The sequence below is a fragment of the Chionomys nivalis genome, chromosome 4 (genome assembly GCF_950005125.1).
Source record: "Chionomys nivalis chromosome 4, mChiNiv1.1, whole genome shotgun sequence".
Classification (NCBI taxonomy): Eukaryota; Metazoa; Chordata; class Mammalia; order Rodentia; family Cricetidae; genus Chionomys; species Chionomys nivalis.
The window spans coordinates 8,228,297-8,248,960 of NC_080089.1; the positions used below are offsets into that span (position 1 = coordinate 8,228,297).

The window sequence follows — 20,664 nt, forward strand, 5'->3', positions numbered from 1 at the left end:
TCCCAGTCAGATAAATCCCAGTCATACCATATAGTAAGTGAAACTTAGTAGAAGCAATATTTTAATTGGTCACTACTCTGTATATACATCAGTGCACATTCCAAGAGAATGTTATACCTAGATTGTTCTGCTCATAGTAAACCTAAGGAGGGGACTTTAGGTTTCTATTGAGGGTTGACATGGCTCTTCTGAACTCAACCTGGCTGTTTGTCACCTTGTGTTCCTCAGCAGTAGTAGACAGCTGGGTTAGCAACGCCAGTCTGACTCCATGATCCGTAGGTGGTTGTAGCTCCCAGTGAGGCAGGCACAGGAGAGCTCTGGAATCTAAAGGGCTCTCCAGTGTTTTCCAGTGCTGTTGGCAGCATCAACACTAAAATGATGTGTCAAATACAGGTAGCATAGGCATAGAGTTACATAATGGCCCAGTGAATATGTTACTTTAAAGTCTTCTACAGCTATGATTAACATATTATTGTTGGACATATAATATTTAAAGCCACACAAATTGACACATTTGATAAATGAAGATATAAGTTCTTGGTATAGATGGGGAAAACAACTTCCCCAAAAGCATCCATGCATAGATCTGAGAAAAACTTGTAATTACTAAGCAATTGACAGGCTGCAAGGCTCAGCAGTGTGTCACAATCTTGTCTGTTCTCATCTGATTTCCGGATCCTTCAGATTTCCCAGGAGTCTCCCTTCCTGCATCACTGTGGAGCCCACTGATGTTGGCTTTCTGCCCATATTATCCATTTATTACTTCCTGAGTATGATGGATTGTATTTATATGTTTTTTGCATTTCTTTCTTGGCTATTTCTGAGTTGAGATTTTTGTTTAGGCTTTTAATATGCTAGAAGGAGAGTACCTGCTTCATACTAGTTAAATTTTAATTATGTAATTCAAGCTCTTTATATATTTTAATTTTATTTTTTAGTTAAAAAATTGCTATGAATTGATCTGAAATGTTTCCAAAAGCTAGCATGTTGAAGTCTTTGCCCCACTGTAAAGTGTTCAGAGGCAGCACTTTTGGAAAGTGGCTGGATCCAGAGGGTTCTGGTCCACAATTTGATGGACATTTATGAGGTGGTGGCAACTTAGAGAAACTAGAGCTTGGTGGTAAGAGGTGGAACCTCTGGGGCTCTATCTCTTTTCCCTAGCCTCTTCCGCTCTTGCCTGTTCTCTGTCTCTGTCTCTCTGTCTCTCTGTCTCTCTGTCTCTCTGTCTCTCTCTCTCTCTCTCCCCTTCCTGATCACTATGGTGTGAATTGCTTTCCTCTTCCATAAGCCTCAGTGATGGCTTAAAAGAAATTAGATCAAGCCGCTTGGACTAACACCCCCTAAAACCAGGAGCCAAAATAAACCCTCCTTTTAGGTTGATTTTATGTTTTGTGATAGGAACATAAAGTCAACACATATATAATACATTTGTAATTATTTGTGGGATTCAGTATTGTAATTCAATTCATGAATACAGATGTGTCTTGCTTGAATCAATAAGACAATTTTCCTTTTAGAACTGGGACTTCTCCTGCCTTCTTCTATGTACAAAGGCACACAATCTTCTAGAAGTGTGTGGTTGGAGCTCTGAGAGTCCATCTTTGATTGTACGGTTGTAACATGGTTTCCTCTGTTTAACACACTTTAGCACTACAAACCTGCTTCTTAGGATGTGTGTACATGACAAACAGTGGTTAGGTACACAACACTGAATATATTGGACTAAGGTATGCACTGTGTATCCTTAGCAATGTAGAAAAATAAGCACAAATTGATCTTTTGTTTCTTTGCCATCTTTACTCTTCTAGGCACACTTCATCTAATGAATGAAGCTATTCATAGGTGATTGAATAAAATGATTCCATATTCAGTAGGAATTTATACTTTATTTGAAATGAAGTATGAGCAATTATTCTGTTTGAAAGGAAAATAGGAAATAGCAAGTCTTTATCAGCCTTATTTCTGCGGGGGAAAAAAGGCTGAAGCCAGGCGGTGGTGGCGCACGCCTTTAATCCCAACACTCAGGAGGCAGAGGCAGGCGGATCTCTGTGAGTTCGAGACCAGCCTGGTCTACAAGTGCACCAAAGCTCAAAAAACTGAACTTTTATCTCGAAAAACTAAAACAAACAAACAAAAAACAAAACAAAAGCTGAGTAGGATGTTGAGCAACTTTTGTTTACAGAAAGGTATTTTAGGCTTTACAGTTGGTGAGCTTACACACAAACATGCAGTCTTTCATAACCAGCTGAGCCATTGTTTCCTGGTGTTTTCTTGATTCTGATCAGATCACAGAGTTGGCAAATTATCCAAAACATCACATTCCAGATCATTCGGTTATAGCTGAGAAGCTCAACTTTCAAAACAGAAATGTCTGACTGAGTGGCAAGTCCTCCTTTTTGTTCCAGCAACTAGTATTTCCTCTAACAGCATGTGCAAGTGGCTGTTTCTGGGCCCTGTGCCTGGGTCCTGTAGCATCTTATTTCTAAAAGACAAATATTCCCTTTTTTCCTATTTTGAGACTAAAAACCTGTATAATTTAAGAATGCTATAGAAATTTCAATGAAAACCAAGTTTACATTGAAAAATACAAACTTTTTTTTTTTTTTTTTTTTTTTTGAAAGCAAACCAGACAACCCTTTATTGGGAGCAGAGAGCACAACACGATGACCGCACACGGAGACACCTAGTGGGCACCCTGCACAGCATCCTTCAAGACAGGCTGTCTACTAGCAAACTCACTGGGAAATGGATTCCTTGGGCAGCTTCCCATCCTCCTGGGGGTACGGGGAACTCACTAACTTCCCTGAAGGAACTGTGGGTCACTAGAGATACAGCCCCTCAGGGGTGCCTTCTTGTTTTTTATAAAGAACGTTCTCTTTAGATTTTTTGAAGTCTTCATTTGTAACTTTCATTCTGCGTTCCCGCAGGGCCATCAGGCCAGCTTCTGTACAGATTGCCTTAATGTCGGCCCCAGACAGGTCATCCTTTGCCATGATCAAGTCATCCAAGGTTACGTCATCAGCCAGGGTCATCCTGCTCGTGTGAATCTGAAAGATCCGCTTCTTGGTCTTCTCGTCAGGCAGGGGGAACTCGATCTTCCTGTCAATGCGGCCTGGTCTGATAAGTGCTGGATCCAAAGTTTCTATTCGGTTTGTGGCCATGATGACTTTTACATCTCCCCTCGAATCAAATCCATCCAGCTGGTTCAGCAGTTCCAACATTGTTCGCTGAATTTCTCTCTCACCTCCAGAGTTTGAATCATATCTTTTGGTCCCGATGGCATCGATTTCATCAATGAACACAATGGACGGTGCATGTTCTTCAGCAACTCGGAACAGCTCCCGAACGAGCTTGGGCCCGTCGCCTAGGTACTTCTGAATAAGCTCTGAGCCAACCACTCTCAAGAAAGTGGCTGAGGTTTGGTTAGCTACGGCTTTGGCCAGTAACGTTTTACCTGTTCCTGGAGGACCATAGAGAATGACCCCCTTTGGGGGCTTTATTCCCATCTCCTCATAATACTCAGGATGGGTAAGAGGAAGCTCCACAGATTCGGAAAAATACAAACTTAATAAATGTAGGCACTATGCTGTACACTATGTGTTTAAAGGCATTTTGTGCTCCAGTGAATTACCTCTCAAAACTCTGAAAACTCCCCAACAGTGGGGAGCTGGGAACAAGTGTGTGCCTGGAACTCCCCGACCAACCAACCTAGAATACTTGGCAAGTTCCAGGCCTGGGAGAGACCTTGCCGAAAATTAAAAAGGTGGGTGGCACCTGAGGAATGACATCCACATGGCTTTCTGTCTTTCTCGTGCACCTACACTCACACACTCAACTGTATAGACAAATAGGTGCACACAGAATACTCATAGACTTTACCAGATACAGCCTGACTCAAAGGAGGCATTCTCTCTACCAAGTCAATAATGTTAGAAAAGGAAAACAGATCCCCCCATGTGTCTATTGTTAGTGAACTTACCCATACTCAAACAGAACCTATAGTTTTCTCCGAGTACACATGACCTTTTGTTCAGTTAGCATCTCCAAGTGCGTTCTAATTTCCTTCCCTTGGACTTTTACCATGTGTCTTCCACAACGCAGGATCTCTCATTTCTGTCACCATCGTCTTTTCTTTGCTTGTTTTTTTCTGTTTGTTTTTGTTTTTGTTTATTTGTTTTTTGCCTCTGCTCAAACTTTCCAAGTTTGTAGTGTTTTAGATCCATTACTGAGAACAGACTCTTCTTTATCCTTAGTTTCTTCTTTTCTTTCCTACTGTCTGCTTCCCTTCTCTGGGTAAAATTGAATAGAAGTGTAACTATAAATGTGTCTAAAGGCATTTTGTGCTCCAGTGAGTTACCTCTCAAAACTCTGAAAGAGGTTGGGCGGTGGTGGCACACATCTTTATTCTGAGCACTTGGGAGGCAGAGTCAGGCAAATCTCAGTGAGTTCAAGACCAGCCTGGTCTACAAAGTGAGTTCCAGGAAGCCTGGTGAGCTGATTCAGGAACCCCTAGGGTGCAGAAAGAGAACTAACTCCCACAAATTATCCTCTGACCCCCCATACATGTACTTTGACATTCATAACCCTTACCTAACCCCTACATCACATGAGACAAATGTAAAAAGTATCTAAAGAAAGTCTAAAGAATGCAAAGCTTTCATCCACAAAGATAAACTCATGTATACATGGTCAATTTTGAGAAATGTGCCAAATGTGTTCAACAGAAAATACTGGCCTCTTCAGCAGATGATGCTGGGATAACTGAATTTCTTCTTTTTTTTCAATTTTTTTCTTATTGGAGTGGAAAGATGGCTCAACGGTTAAAAGCACTGAGTGCTCTTCTAGAGGATCTGGGTTCAATTCCCAGCACCCACATGGTAGCTTACAACTGTCTGTAATTTCAGCTCCAGGGAATCCAACACAAATGCACATAAAATAAAAAATAAATGAAGAAAAAAATTTATAAAATTATTTTGTTATTATCACTTTTTACATCCAGACCCCAAATTCACCTTTTCTCCTCCCTCCTTTCCTCTCACTCCCTTTGTACCCCACCCCACCCACTCCTTCCTTTCTATTCAGAAAGGTGCCATCCTCCCATGGGTATCAACTAAACATGGCATGGCAAGACTAGGCACCTCCCCTGTATTACGGGTGAGTAAGCCAACCCAGTATGAGGAATAGGGTCCCCAAAGCCGCCAAAAGTCAGGGAGTCCTGCAGAAAGACACATATATGCAGAGTCCCTAGGTCAGTTCTATTCAGGCTCCCTGCCTGTCAGTTCAGTCTCTGTGAGCCCCTGTGAGCCAGCCTAGGTGAGTCTGTGGGTTTTCTTGTGGTGCCCTTGACCCTCCTGGCCCTACAATTGTTCTTTCCCCTCTTCTGCAGGATTCCCTGAGCTCCGCCTAAGATTTGGCTGTGAGTTTCTGCATCTGTTCCTATCAGTAGCTGGAGGAAGAAGCCTCTCTGATTACTATTTGGTTAGGCACTAATCTACGAGTATAACAAAGTTCCCTTAGGCATCATTACATTGACAGTTGTTTATTTATTTAGTCAGTGGTATTTGGTTCTATTCTAGGTCTCTGGGCTATCCAGCCTCTGGGTTGTTTATGGCCTTCTGGACAGTGTCAACACTGGGCTCCCTCTCATGACTTGGTCCTCAGGCTGGAACAGTCATTGGTTGGCCACTCCCACAATTTCTGCCCCACTTTTGCCCCAGCACATCTTGTAGACAGGACAAATTTTAGAGCAAGGTTATGTGGCTGGGTTGGTGTTCCAATTCCTCCACTGGAAGTCTTGCCTCATTACGGAGAAGGCCTGTTCAGGCTATGCATCCCTTATTAGGAGTCTTAGCTAGGGTCACCCTTATAGATTCTTGGGAGTTAACATTGCACTCTTTCTACCTCACCCCCAAATGCCCCCCTTTTTCAGTCGTCTCATCCAGTACTCTCCCCCTCTGATACCTCCATCCCTCCTATTTCTATACCCACTCACCCCCAATCCATCTTCAAAATCTTTTTTTTTTTCGAAGGAATTCATTTTAATGTTGTAAATGGAAGCAATATTTTAGAGTTGGGAAGGCATTTTGTTAGCCATTGGACTTTTGTAACACCTTCAAACCACGTAATACAAACTAAACCTTATCCAAAGTAAAGTAAAGTAAAGCTACTTAACTACCACCATTATAAACTTTGCTTTAGATTGCTTTCATTAATATAGAAATTGCTCAGTTCTTTTTTTTTTTTCTATTTTCCTTTCCCAGAGAGATCCAAGGCTCTCTCATCAAGCCCTCCTTGTTACTCAGGTTCTCTGGGTCTGTGGATTGTAACATGGTTAACCTTTACAGCTAATATCCACTTATAAGTGAGTGCATGCTATCTTTGTCTTTCTGTGTCTGGGATACCTAAGGATGACATTTTTCTAGTTCTATCTGTTTGTCACCAAATTTCATGATACCATTATTTTTAACAGCTAAGTAATACTCCATTTTGTAAATGTACCATATTTTCTTTTCCCATTCTTGATTGAGGAACATCTAGGTTGTTTCCAGTTTCTGGTTATTACAAACAAAGCTGCTATGAATATATTTGAGCAAATGTCCTTGTGGTATTATGGAACAGCCTTTGTGTATATGCCCAAGAGTGATATAGCTGGGTCTAGAGGTAGATCAATTCTCAATTGTCTGAGAGACTGACATATTAATTTCCAAAGTGACGGTACAAGTTTGTACTCCTGCCAGCAATGGAGGAGTGTTCCACACTCCACATCCTCTCCAGCATGAACTGTCACTTGAGTTTTTGATCTTAGTCCTTCTGACAGGTATAAGATAGAATCTCAGAGTCATTTTGATTTGCATTTCTGTGATGGCTAATGTCTTAGGGTTTCTATTGCTATGAAGAGACAGTATAACTATGGCAACTCCTATAAAGGAAAGCATTTAAATGGGGTGGCTCACTTACAGTTCAGAGATTCAGTCTATCATCATAATGGTGGATCATGACAGCATGTAGGCAGACGTGGTGGTGGAGAAGTAGCAGAGTTCTACATCTTACAAGCAACAGGAAGTGGTCTGTCTCACTTGGCATGGCTTAAACGTATATGAGACCTCAAAGCCTGCTTCCACAGTGACACTCTTACTCCAACAAGGTCTCATCTCCTAATAATGCCACTCCCTTTGGAGGCCATTTTCTGTCAAACTACTACAGCTAAGGATGTTGAACATTTCTTTGTTTCTGTCATTTGAGATTCCTCTATAGAGAATTCTCTGTATAGATCTGTACCCCATTTTTGTACCCCATTTTTTAATTGAATTATTTTGTTTGTTGATGTTTAGTTTCTTGAGTTCTTTATATATTTTAGAAATCAACTCTCTGTCAGAAGTGGGGTTGGTGAAGATGTTTTCCCATTCTGTAGGCTGCTGTTTTGTCCTATTGATGGTGTCCTTTGTGCTGGGATTTTGGTGGGGATTGCATTGAATCTGTAGATTGTTTTTGGTAAGATTGTCATTTTTATTTTGCTAATTCTACAAATCTATGAGCATGGAAGATATTTTCATCTTCTGATATTTTCTTCAATTTTCTTTTCCAAAGACTTGAAGTTTTTATCATATAGGTCTTTCATTTGCTTTGTTAGACTTACCCCAAGATATTACATATTATTTGTGGCGATTGTGAAAGGTGTTGTTTCTCCGATTTCTTTCTCGGTCAGTTTATCATTTGTGTATAGGAGGGCTACTGATTCCTTTTGAGTTAACCTTGGATCCAGGCACTTCACTGAAGGTGTTTATTACCTGTAAGAGTTCTCTGGTAGAACTTTTGGGACTGGTTATATATGCTATCATATCATCTGCAAATAGTGATACTTTGACTTCTTCCTTTCTAATTTATAACCCCCTGATCTCCTTAAGTTGTTTAATTGGTCTAACTAGGACTTCAAATACTATATTGAATAGATATTGAGAGAGTGGACAACCTTGTCTTATTCCTGATTGTAGTGAAATTGCTTTGAGTTTCTCTCAATTTAATTTGATGTTGGCCAGAGGCTTTATTATGTTTAAGTATACCCCTTGTATTCCTGATCTCTACAAGACTTTTATCATGAATGGATGTTGGATTTTGTCGAAGACTTTTTCAGCATCTAAGAAGATGATCATTTTGGTTTTTTGCTTTTAGTTTGTTTATAGGAAAGGTTACACTGACAGATTTTCATATGTTGAACAAGTCCTGCATCTCTGGAATGAAGCCCACTTGATCATGGTGGATGATCTTTTTGATGCGCTCTTGGATTTAGTTTGTGAGTATTTGAGTATTTTTGCATCAATGTTCATGAGAGATAGTGGTCTGTAATTCCTTTTTGTTGTTTGGTCTTTGTATGTTTTGGGTATCAAAATAACTGTGGACTCATAGAATAAAGTTGGCAATTCTCCTTCTGTTTTTATTTTATGGAATAAGTTGGGGAGTGTTGGTATTAGGTCTTCTTTTAAAGTCTGGTAGAATTCTGCACTAAATCCATCTGGTCCTGGCCTTTTTTGGTTTGGAGGCTTTTAATGACTGCTTCTATTTCCATGAGGATTATAGGTCTTTTCAAATTGTTTTTCTGATCTGATTTCACTTTGGTAAGTGGTATTTATCAAGAAAATTTGTCTTTTTTTTTATATAAGTTTTCCAATTTTGTGGAGTACAGGTTTTTGAAGTCTCTCTCTGTCTCTTTCTCAGTCCATGGTTACCACAGCAACAGATGACAAGGCTAGGGCACCCTTCCAGCCATTGCCCCCATTTTCTTTTCTGTTCTCTGCCAAGATTCCTTGAAAAGACTGCATAGCTGTTGTCCCTATGTCGTGCCTGGGTTCTTTGATAAAGCCACTTGCCCAGGCTGTTGCTGAAGCCACTCCTAGTTTCTAAGTAACTTAGTAAGAAATATCCTTAGTTTGAGTGGCCAACAGCCTCACATTGGCAAATCCACATGTTCACTCTCTGTCCAGGATTTATTGGCCTATCAGTTACACTTAACATCATTAATTAGTTCCTATTGGTTTTAAAACTATGTATCCTTTAATAGTTTCAATGATATCTCCCCATGATCCTCCTGTCACCTCCCTCCCACCAAACCCCTCTTCCCAGCACCCTCCCTTCCTACTCCAGTGTCTTTTCCTTGGGTCGTGGCCTACGCCATTAATTTCTATTCCCTGCAGGAGTGTGGGTGGGGAGTTAGTCCTTGAGCAAGGACAACCTACCAGTGGTCTCAGCACTGAGGAATGTCACTTCCCTTCTCCTACGAACTATTTGTCTTTGAAAGACTTTTTTGGGAAGTAGAAAAAGACAAGATTTCCTGAATAAATTGGGAGCATGGGGATCTTGGGAGAGGACTGAATGGGAGAGGGGAGCAGAGAAAAATGTAGAGCCAAATAAGAAATTAAACTGAAAAAAAAAGTTTTCCTTTTTTTTCTTATTGATTCTTCTTTTATTATTATTTAAAATAAAGTTATTTTCCATAGAATATATTCTAATCACATTTCCCCCTCCTTCATCTCCTCATCTCCTTCCCACCTCCCCATCCTTCCAACTCCACACCTTCTTCCCCTCTCTCTTAAGAAAACAGACAGGCAAACAAAAAAGACAGATAAGCAAGAATAATAAAAATGAACAAAAACCGGGCGGTGGTGGTGCACGCCTTTAATCACAGCACTCGGGAGGCAGAGGCAGGCGGATCTCTGTGAGTTCGAGACCAGCCTGGTCTACAGGAACCAAAAAGCTACGGAGAAACCCTGTCTCAAAAAAACCAAAAAAAAAAAAAAAAGACAAACAAAGGAAGAAAGAAGCAAAGAGCACAAGAAATATAAACACAAAACCCATAAAAATACAAAGCCAGAAATAATACATAAGCAACAGACCAGTAAACTAAAAAGCAAAAATTCAGAAAGTCCAAATGTAACAACATGAGAAAAAAATTCCAAAAAAGTCTTTGAGTTTGTTTCCTGTTAGCTCTCCTGCCAGGCATGGGGCCTGCCCCTCAGTGTGGTTGGTATCCTCAGCAAGACTCTCTTGGGGGAACCAACTTTTCCTTACAAGTGGTTGTTAATTGGAGATAGATTCGTGATTAGGGATTAGATATCATGTGCACTCTGTCGTCGCAGTGCTGGGACCCTGTCTGTCTTCAAGCATGCAGGCCCTGAGCTTGCTGCCACAGTCTCTGTGACTTTGAACGTGCGTTAGCCCTGCTGTATCTGGAAGGCACTGTTTCTTTGGTGCCCTCCATTCCCAGTGGCTCTGAAATTCTTTCTGCCTCCTCTTCTCACATAGTTCCCCAGGAATGGTTCTTTATGTTGCTGAGTGCTAGTTCTAGCCCCAGGACTCTCTTTTCATCATAGTGATTGTTCCCAACTCCATGACTTTAAATTCCAGCTCCACACTGAAGACTCCCAAATGTTTGTTTCAAGTCCCAGCATCCCCTTTTCTGAGCGCCAGGATCTCCAGCTGCTTTTTACATGTTCCTATTTCTGTGTCTAATATCTCAGACTTGAACCCTTAATCTTCTCTTATATCTTTCTTCTTTCTTTCTCATTTTAATAAATACCAACGCTACCCTTCCAGTTGTTCTGCCAATGATCACTAGCCTCCTTCTTGGCTCCTCTTTTCATCATCAGGAGAGGATACCGGACAGAACCAGTTTTAAGAAGAAAGGATTTATTTTCTCCTGATATGAGGGTACAGTCCATCATGAAAGACAGAACTTGTGAGAGCCGGAGATACATCCGGAGCCCCTCATCTCTGATGAACCAGGAGATAAGAATCCTGAATTCTGGAACTCTTCTGGTTTCCTATGTCCAGCCCATCAGATGGTGTTACCCATATTCAGGCCTTCTTTCTCAGTCAAGCTTCTCTAGAAATACCTGGTCTGAAGATGGACGCTTAAAAGAAATCCCACACTAGCTCAGAATTGAGGCTAATAGAGGTTTATTTATGTAGGGATAGCCTCACATAGTCACAATCCTCTGCTGGAACGGAGAACAGCAACCGAATCCCACAGCCGGAAAAGAAAAGAGGCCCGATGTGCGCTTCACATCGGCATAAATAATATTAGAGGCCACGCCCACTTGGGCGGGTAACTTAACGGCTACTGGTGGTAGGAATTGAGTTTGAGCATCCTCCTATCCCAAACCAATGACCTCCATCTTGCTTTACTGCATAGCCTCTTAAGTGACCTGATTTGTTTTCTTTTCCCTGTGGTCGATCTCAATATTGCACTAGATTATGTTTTTGGAAAGCTATTTTTATATCTTTTTTACACTTAAAACTCTTCAGATGTATCTGTTGCCAGTGGTAAAGGGATGGAGACCTGGAAACGTCAGCAGACGTCTATATATAGTCTTTCCAGGCTCCTGATAACAGCAGGAAAAGAATTCAGGTTGAGGCAATGTAAGGAACTGGGAGGAAGTTTTCTTCCCGAAAGAATGTACACAGCCAAGGGGTAAATGTGGGTTTCTCAAGAGTCATACTTAAAGAGGCTTTCCTGAGGCTCTCTGGTGTGACTGGGGGTGTGGTCTATGTATGCTGTCTTGATTTGGGTGTCTGACAAGGAACTTTTCATTTCTTTGCGGTGTCAGTGTGCCCTTTAGAAGGGGAATCAAGTTGCTAGTTGTTTCTCTTGTGACACAAAGCCTAATTTGAAAGTTAATTAACTCATATCCAGATGCAATGCTATTTACAGGTTATGAATCTTTGCTGGTTAAATTTCGTTTTTGATTTTCTTTCACTTCCTTTTGACCCATTCATGCTAGTAAGTCCCTCTAGCTATTACTCTGAATAAATACAAACTCCTGCAAGGGTCTCACAATATGTCCCCTGTCAGACCCTCAATGGCCTTTATTATCTCTGTCTAACCCTGCACAGGCCAAGCCTTATTGGCATGGGATGTTCCCTTGGTTGGAAGGCTTTCCCTCTGACAGTCCTTTCCTTTGGGTTTTTTGTTTTGTTTTGTTTTGTTTTTTAAACTTTTAATGATGTAAACAAAAATATACCTAAAAGCAAAGCTTCTGGAAAAACCATTTGTTCTTCCCTGTCTTGTATCGTTCCTCAAATTTGACCTTGGCTTCCCGCCTTGCCTTGCGTTTCAGGGCTGGGTCCCTAAAGACATCCTTGTTAACAACAGTTTTGTCCAGGGGGATTTCCACAGAGTACCTTGTGGGCATCAGGTGGTTGTAGTTATAAACCTTCACAAAGGACTTGATCTTGGATCTTTTGGCGACTTTCTTCTTGCCCATGGCAGTCGTCACTTTTCGGGGATAGCGATCCATTCCAGCCACCAGGGCATGGCTGTAAGGGCTGTCTGAGGTGCCATCATCAACGTTCTTCACGATGACGGCTTTGCATCCCGAGTAGCGTCCAGCCAGGATGAGCACCACTTTCCCGGGTTTCATGAACTTGCCCATTTCGACAGCGAGCAGCCGGTTCCCAGCAGAAAGCTCCTTTGGGTTTTGCAAGCTCCTGCTCCACCTCCACAGCCATCTGGAGCACTCATCACCATGGGACAGGCTTTAGTTGTTCATTTGACACTTTAGGCTCCAAGAAAGCAAGGGTATATATTTGTTTTTCTTGTTTCTTTCTATTCCCATATCCTTAGCACATAGAATTGTGTCTAACACAGTAAATCTTGTTAAATAAGTTACACCCAGATGACATTATTCATAGTATGTGTCCACATTTCTCTCTCTCTCCCTCCCTCCCTCCCTCCCTCCCTCCCTCCCTCCCTCCCTCCCTCCCTCTCTCTCTCTCTCTCTCTCTCTCTCTCTCTCTCTCTCTCCCTCTCTCTCTCTTTCCCTGTGTGTGTGTTCACTGGGGGCATGTGCTATAGTGTGGCTGTGGAAGCCCAGGACAGCTTACAGGAGTCAGTACTTTCCTGCCATCTGTGCCCTGGGGATTGAATTCAACTCATAAGGATTGGCAGCAAGTAACTTTACCTGCTGAGCCACCTCTCTGGCCCTTTATAGTATTCTTTAAAAAAGCATTTCTGTCCCCTGCTTTCCATCTAATTTATAAACAGATTCATCCATTGCTCACCTCATTAGTTGTACAATTGAAAAAAAAACGAGGCCCTTGCAGGTTCTGGGACCCCTCCCCCCTAGGGTTATGTGCACATCCTGGAAAACCCTGAAGGATTGTTCACGCTCATCTTCCAGGGGATCTAGGGAAGCTGTCAGAAAAACCTGATGGAGGGCGGCGGTCTCAGACTGAAAGACCTCCGGAGCGCTGGGAGACTCTCACTCAAGTCTCGGGATAACACGACCCCCCAGACGTTTTTGTGTGCTATCATCTGAGCATGAAAGCACTTCAGGCTCTACTAGTTCCCAGGAACACTTAGGTATCGCCAGCAGGACTGTTTACTCCATGGTCACTTGAGATCACAGACTGTGAAACTGAAGGAAGCAGGGAACTCACCCACGCCAACCTAAAGTTGGAGCTGTGGGGGCCAGCCATGATAATCTAAGTCTGGGCAGGTCACCCAAGGGAAGTTCTTCACTTCCAACCATTATCACCTGGGACTCTGGCCATCGATAATTTAAATAAGAGGCCTGAGTCTTAGTAGTTTACCCTGAAGCAATACCTGGTAGCAGGAAAACACCACAAGCTGAGATTACCTGACCCTCACCCAAGAGCAGATGATGCCTGACATCCTCTGCTGCAGATAGAGGATCACCTATCAGCGCACCTCACCAGGACACCCCTAGACAAATGTCAGCCAATCAGGGGTCCTGAACCTCAGAGACCCCTCACTCCCACTTTTACTACTATAAAAACCCTATTCTAATTGAGCTTGGGGCTCTCCGGTTATTCCAATATGTTGGACATGTGGAGAGATTGAGTTTACAAACTTGATTAAGATAAAGGCTCTTTGCTTTTACATATTGGAACTCAGTCTCCTTTGTTTGCTTTTGTGGGGACCCCGCTGATTTGGTCATAACAGAGCCACGGATCTTGAAGTTGGTGGAAGGGCAGGGAGGCAAGGCATATAGGTTTCTAAACTGTATGGGCAGTTGCTGCTGCTGGCCTGACTTCCTGCCCAGGAGCATGTTTTATTCTTTTTTGTTCTTTTGTAATGGTTGTACTTCTTTTCAGACTGTAAACATAATTTTGTTACCCAGGACAATAGGTTTTGCTTATGATTAGGTCTTTTTTTTCCTTTTGGTGATAGGGTTTTTCTGTGTGACAGTCCCTGCTGTCCTACAGTCAGGCTTTAATCAACCAGAATGAAAGCTCAGGGCTAGGGAGCTTGCTATGCTATTCTCCTCAGGTTCTCATGCAGAAGGGTTGTCTGTTGTAGATGGAGGGGCGGGCTGCTTCCCGCTGCCCAGGAGGGCTCCCGGCCACCTCCTAGCTTTACCGAAAATAATTACATGGAAACTGTATTCTTTTAAACACTGCTTGCCCATTAGTTCCAGCCTCTTATTGGCTAATTCTCACATCTTGCTTTAACCCATATTTAGTAATCTGTGTAGCACCACGAGATGGTGGCTTACTGGGAAAGATCTTAACCTGCGTCCATCTCGGAGAGGAGAGCTATGGTGTCTGCCTCATTGCCTTCCTCCCAGCATTCTGTTCTATTTACTCCACCTACCTAATTTTCTGTCCTATCAAAGCCAAGGCAGTTTCTTTATTAACCAATGAAAGTAACACATAGACAGAAGACCCACCTACATCAGTCTGTGTTGTTTAAGAGAATGTAAATGAGCCCCCTGCCAAGAGAAGTCATTATAAGACCAATTAACAATTTCAGGACAACTCTGTGGCTCACTTGAGAATTTGCACAACCATCCACAGAAGGAATTATTTTACTGTCTTGGGAACTGTGAAATAGGCAGGGGTGATATTGTTAGTTTTATACAAATGGTGGTAAGAAAACTAAGATCTAGAATGTTACAAATCTTCCGAGGGCAACTTAAATGTTTACTGGAAGGATTTTATCTGCACAGACCATACTTTTCTTTCAAATTTTCATACTCTTTACAGGTGTTGGAAAAGACCATAGACCGTCGTTAACCCCACAGCACCTCAGTTTCCATTTGCCAGATTATAGCAATAACATTCTGCCAGGCCCTGGTTTATAGACTTTCTGTTTCACAGCCAAGGATGTGAAACTGTTGCTGAGAAACGGTAACCAAAAATAATTATTTCAAGACAATAATTTCCAAAGGAATTACTAAAGAAACTATCCAAGCCAACTCTAACTTGGTGAGCCAGCAAATTTACTGTGGCCAGTTACAGGAGCATTGTTGACTCAAACATGGCTTGCTCTTAACCACTGAGCTGACTCTCCAAACTCCTGAACTTTTAAACTTTGTTTCTTGCAATGCTACCATGTGGTACATAGTGCCCCTTGGCTTTGCAGTTCTGTACTTCCTATGTCTGTAAGTACTGATTCCCTGCAATTTTATTATTTGACAGATGAATCTGAACTCAGAGAACACTTAACTTCCAAACGCTCAGGATCACACTGGACATACAAGTCAATGTCTAGTTTGAATCATGAACACCTGGCGTCAGGTCTGATCTTCTGTCTCAGAGACAGATGAAGCAATTGGTGAACAGTTCACTTGAACCCAGTTCATATTTGTGGGGAGGAAATGACTTAGTCAAGAGAAAAACTACTCACCTCAAATGATTAACTCTCAATATAGCCTGAGGGGACTAGGGCTGTGGCTCAGTGGTAGAGCATGGGGTTTTTCCAGCACCACACCCACCCCCATACACCCCCTTCCCCTCCACACCCCACACATGCACACACGCATTGATATGATGAAGAGGAATGTATAGTATATTTATGCTCTGAATAATTTCATGGAAACATCATGGATTACTTTTGAAATCTTGAAACATATACTTTATTGACTTGCCAGATTTCCTTAGTTTCAAGTTTCTCTTCTGAGGGTCATGACAATAAGGTAATTGCTGGAACTGTAAGGTGAACCACTGAGCTCCCGACACCCAGAAAGTTATCCCAAAGGTAAAAAGAAAGGAGATTTATTTTTGGGTCTTCAGATACTGCTTTACATTTTTGTTCTTCTTTCTTTTTCTTTCTTTCTTTTCTTTTTTCCAAGATAGGTTTTCACTATGTAGCTGTGGCTGCCCTAGTACTCACTCTGTAGACCAGGCTGGCCCTAGAGATCCACCTGCCTCTGCCTCCCAAACTCTGGTATTAAAGGTGTGCATTGGAGCTGTCTGATTGCTTTAGATGTTCTTGAGGAAAATCTAGAAGATAGAGGGACTGGAGAGACGGCTGAGCGGGTAGCATGTACTGATACTACAAGGAAGTTTAGTTCCCAGAACCGGAATCAGGCAGCTCACGAAGGCTGCATCTCCAGCTCCAGGAGGTGCAATGCTCTCTTCCAGAATCCTCAAGTACTTTGACACAACATATACATAAACCCATACACAGGCAAATAATTAAAAAAAAAAGCCAGAAGAGAGATCGTAGAATGTTAACTAGTTTATGTGGAAATTTAGAGGAAATGGATAATAATTTAGGAATGTTCTAATGCTGCCAGAAGCCTCTGAGTTCGCTGGAGAGCTGGGCTATTTCGGGTTCACTAAGAGGAAAACATAAACAGGAACAAGCGCCCAGCTGCTCTTGTGTATGCTGCAATGACAGAATTCAGACATTACTAGAAAAACAAACTTTCTCCTGACTGAGCAAAAATGGAAGCCGAGGAAAGCTTCTGAAAGTAAACATATTAGGACTTTTCCCAGCTTTTCCAACCTTGGGACTTAAGGGAAATGCTCTTGTGGTCTCTGGTCTCTGTTTACAGAGTATGGCATGTCCACAATGGTCAGAGAGTAGGGCTTGGCCTTCCAACACTACAAAATACATAGGTCAGAAACAGTAAATAAACCACTCCTTAGTGTTTTCTTCCTGCTTATTACCTTAGAGGGGACTTTTAACTGTCAAGAATGCCATTCCTCCCGTTTACAAAGTTCACACAAAAGACCAAATAGGACTTAGTATTCAATCTGGGGGCAACTCAGTGTTGATGCTTGAATGGAGTATAAGAAGTGCTCCAAGTTAAGCTAGGGCTAAGGAAAGCTTCTAAGCCCAGGAAGAAATCTTCTGCAGAGTTAGAAAATTGTTACAGCAGGAGTCTGGAAATGCTGTGGATTTGACCTTAGGTGGCAGAGACAGGTGGAGTGGAGGTGAAAGTCTAGGTTTCTACCTAGAGAGGAGGGTTAGTGGACACAGAGTGAATGGTTCTCTGTAAGCTACAGAGATAGGTAGAGCTGAGGTTGTAAGCAAGATTCCACACCTAGAAAGGATGAGCAAATGCCAAGGAAATCTTGGAAGCCACAAAGTACTGCCAAAAATTCTAGGGTTTGTATTAAGAAAAGCAGGGACTTCCACAGATGTTAAGTGTGTGTTACTATAAATTGGCATTATAAAAACACTACAATTGAAGTCTAAATAATGGGTTATATATCAAGGGTGGAGACACAGAAACCAGAAATCTATAGCAATAGTTTTCAGGACAGATAATGATGGTGAGAGACAGGAACGTAGTGAGAGATACAGACAGATCTTGACAGAATGGATTTAAGAATTACATAGAAGATTCGGACAGAAATTTGGTGAGATGAAACAGTCAAGGCGACCATTGAGAAAAGCCAAAGGTCAGATCATAAGAGGCCCAACATATGAAACCACTTATGTAACACTTAGCTATCTCATAAATATCTGCATTCATATCTGGGGCCATAGCTGCACCCTTGCAATCTAAACAATCCTAAGCCCCAAAGAAAAAGAAAACATAATTGTAACTAATAATTGTTGTTTCTGAGCTCATTTTCTCCCTGTCAGCACTCACTACTTTACACCTGCTCAAAGGCCATCTATTCCTTATCTCAGAAATAAGTTTGAGGAGAGCATGAGTTGAAGAGAATAAATTGTAATAAGAAAACTGGATGAAGCCAATTTGGGGAGAAGTCAGAAAGGCAAAAAAGTTATGTTTAAAACTTTATGTTATTTTTATTTTTTATTTTTCGAGACAGGGTTTCTCTGTAGTTTTGGAGTCTGTCCTGGAACTAGTTCTTGTAGACCAGGCTGGCCTTGAACTCACAGAGATCCGCCTGCCTCTGCCTCCTGAGTGCTGGGGTTAAAGGCGTGCGCCACCACCACCCTAAGTCAAGAGCAGGCCCTGGAGTTTTTATATGAAGAACCTATATAGAACTCTTTCTTCTTTAAAATGAACTGGTCTCAGCAAACACAGATGCATTGCCCTCAAACCTTCTGGCAACAGTGTACCACTTCCGCGTCTCTATTGGCTCTGATGATGATGAGCCAGCCATTGCTGCCCTTGCTGTTTATTTCTTCCTTTTTTTATGCTATCTGCTCCATCCAAGTCACTTCCTCTATGAAATCCGAAGCGTCTGCCAAGACCCCCAACAGATAGCTAAACAAACCACAGTGTGCTGGTTTGGATGTAACTGACCCCCATAAGCTCCTAGGGAGCCTCACCATTAGGAGGTGTGGTTCTGTTGAAGGAAGTATGTCACTGTGGAGGTGGGCTTTGAGGTTTCATATATACCCAAGCCTCACCCAGTGCCTCAGATCACTTCCTGTTGCTTGCAAGATGTAGGACTGTCAGCTGTTTCTCCAGGACCATGTCTGCCTGCCTACTTGTCCCACTATGATGACAGAGTGAACCTCTGAACTGTAAAAGAGCCACCCCAATGAAATGTTTTCTTTATAAGAGTCGCCATTGTCACTGTGTTTTTCCACAGCCTTAAAACCCTTAACTAAGACACACAGTTTCCCCTAAGACTGCCTGGTGATTTTTAGTGTATCTTGACCTCCTTGAATGCTTGAATGTATGACGTTTCTTTTCTATCCTGCTGAACACATGCTGAGCATCACAAGTAGGTAGAAACCATGTCTGCTGACTCTGGAAGTCCTCACAGGGCCTATAAGGAGGAGAAAAGCCTGGCCAGCCGGCCACCATTCCATGCCCACTTCCTTAATGTTGAGTCAGACCCCTGATCAGCCTATACACAGGCAGGCTAATCAGGCAAGGAATAGCTGTCTGAAAACTGAGTATGCATACCTGAACCCGTCCGCCTCTGAGACTCACGGGGTGACCAGAAGTTATTGTGATACCCTCTTCTGCCTCTGAAGTGGCCCCTGAATGTTGTGACATCATCAGGACTGATTCTAATTAATGCACGTAAATTATCCTTATGTCTTTTAGTCTTCTAACAATACCAAAATGTTTTATTAAAATCTTGTTTTGATCTTTGATCTCCTAGCTGCTGCACCTGACCGTCCTTTCCCCACTCTCTGCCCCTCGTCTCTCCCACATGACCCAGCTCGGGCGGTCGTAACTACTCTGGACACTCCCAGATGTCCCTGCTTCTGGCTGTGCTTTCCCGCAAGTTCACAATAAATTGTCTCCTCCACCACTCCGTCCTTTCCTTTCCTTTATAATTCTCTTTTCATTCATCTGGTGCCAAAACCTTGGGAGTGGCTTAAATGACTCCCCCCGAAACTCTGACACTCTGAACCAAGCTGCCCATCTGACTCTAGGGTATGTACGGATCATTTGATTCTGCTGGCTTTTGCCACCCACCCAATATGATTATAGAGTCCACCTCTTCAGCTGCTTCTTCCCTCCACCTTATCTAACCTTTGATCCCTCGTACCTGCTCAGTAAGTGTTCCCTCTCCCAGATAGCCCTTTGGGCTGCCCACCTCATGGGCATACAATACTCCCTGCAATGTCCTTCAGGGTCCCACTATTTGGTTGGAATCTCCAGCTCGCCCCTGCACAGTCTGAGAAGCCCCATTCCTGTCTCTCCAAACCCTGCCCACTCAGAACTGCCTAAACAAAGGGAAGGAACAAAAAAGCCCAGTTCCACGTTCTTGGCAGCTGTAGCAGCTCCTCCCTTGAAGTTGCCAGCAGCCCAAGTCCCCTCGTCAGGCGTTCAGCTTTTGATCATACTCAGGCATAAACCCAGTTTGTGGTGGGCAGGCCATCACCCCTCACCTACAAGCTTTAGTTTGGGCATGTGGCTTCTCCAACCTTGATCTCTGGCACTGGACAACCCACCCAGGAGTTGCTTTGCTCAAATAAACCCATTCTTCTACATTTTCAACTTTGCTTGATCTGGCTTATTATAATAGCAAAGAACCCCATTATTGGGGTACAGAAAACATATTACCCCCCCATGTGGGGTAATATACTAAGATATTGCAGCTCTCCAACTGCAACTCTTCTACCTGCTCCAGCCATTGGTTTCTCCCGCACTACTGATGTCACTGTGGAGCTCCCTGCTTTGTCTATTTTTATTAGAAAGCCACATTGACGAGCCAGAAGGCATTCATTCTGTTGCCCTACCACGCCCCCGTGGGGGGGGGGGATGTGATTTGGGACATTTCTCTCTGATGACTCTCTTAATCAACTTGGGAATGCCCCACAATGAAATTCTCTTAATACTTACCCTCCTCTGCTCCCTCTTGGCTCCTCTCAGGGCTTCCCAGGAACTTCCTCACCTCCCCTAGTAGCGGCCTAGGGCCTCCAGGTTCTGCGACCTTTCCTCTCCCCTCCCCTCTGCTTTATCTCTCCTTGGGCAAATTTCCTTGCCTGCCCTAAGAGCTGCCTGCCAGGTCCTTTAGCTTCTCCATACCCTCCTG

General features: G+C 42.7%; 2 protein-coding genes across 2 annotated transcripts; both read right to left on the bottom strand.

Annotated features, from left to right (window-relative positions):
* Positions 1-2,614: 2,614 nt before the first annotated feature.
* Positions 2,615-5,803, bottom strand: LOC130872629 (26S proteasome regulatory subunit 4-like). The gene is made up of 2 exons (XM_057766794.1): positions 5,799-5,803; positions 2,615-3,564 (listed from the first exon to the last, which is right to left on the bottom strand). The coding sequence occupies exons 1-2, from the start codon at positions 5,801-5,803 to the stop codon at positions 2,823-2,825; spliced, it is 747 nt and encodes a 248-aa protein (XP_057622777.1). The 3' UTR covers positions 2,615-2,822.
* A 6,211-nt stretch (positions 5,804-12,014) lies between these two features.
* On the bottom strand, positions 12,015-12,425 carry LOC130873644 (60S ribosomal protein L27-like). Its single transcript, XM_057768506.1, has one exon. It carries the CDS (start codon positions 12,423-12,425, stop codon positions 12,015-12,017), a length of 411 nt encoding a protein of 136 aa, XP_057624489.1.
* Between the last annotated feature and the right edge of the window lie 8,239 nt (positions 12,426-20,664).

Excerpts from the sequence above, each read along its gene's own strand:
- LOC130873644 (XM_057768506.1), bottom strand. The coding sequence starts at position 12,425 with ATGGGCAAGTTCATGAAACCCGGGAAAGTGGTGCTCATCCTGGCTGGA.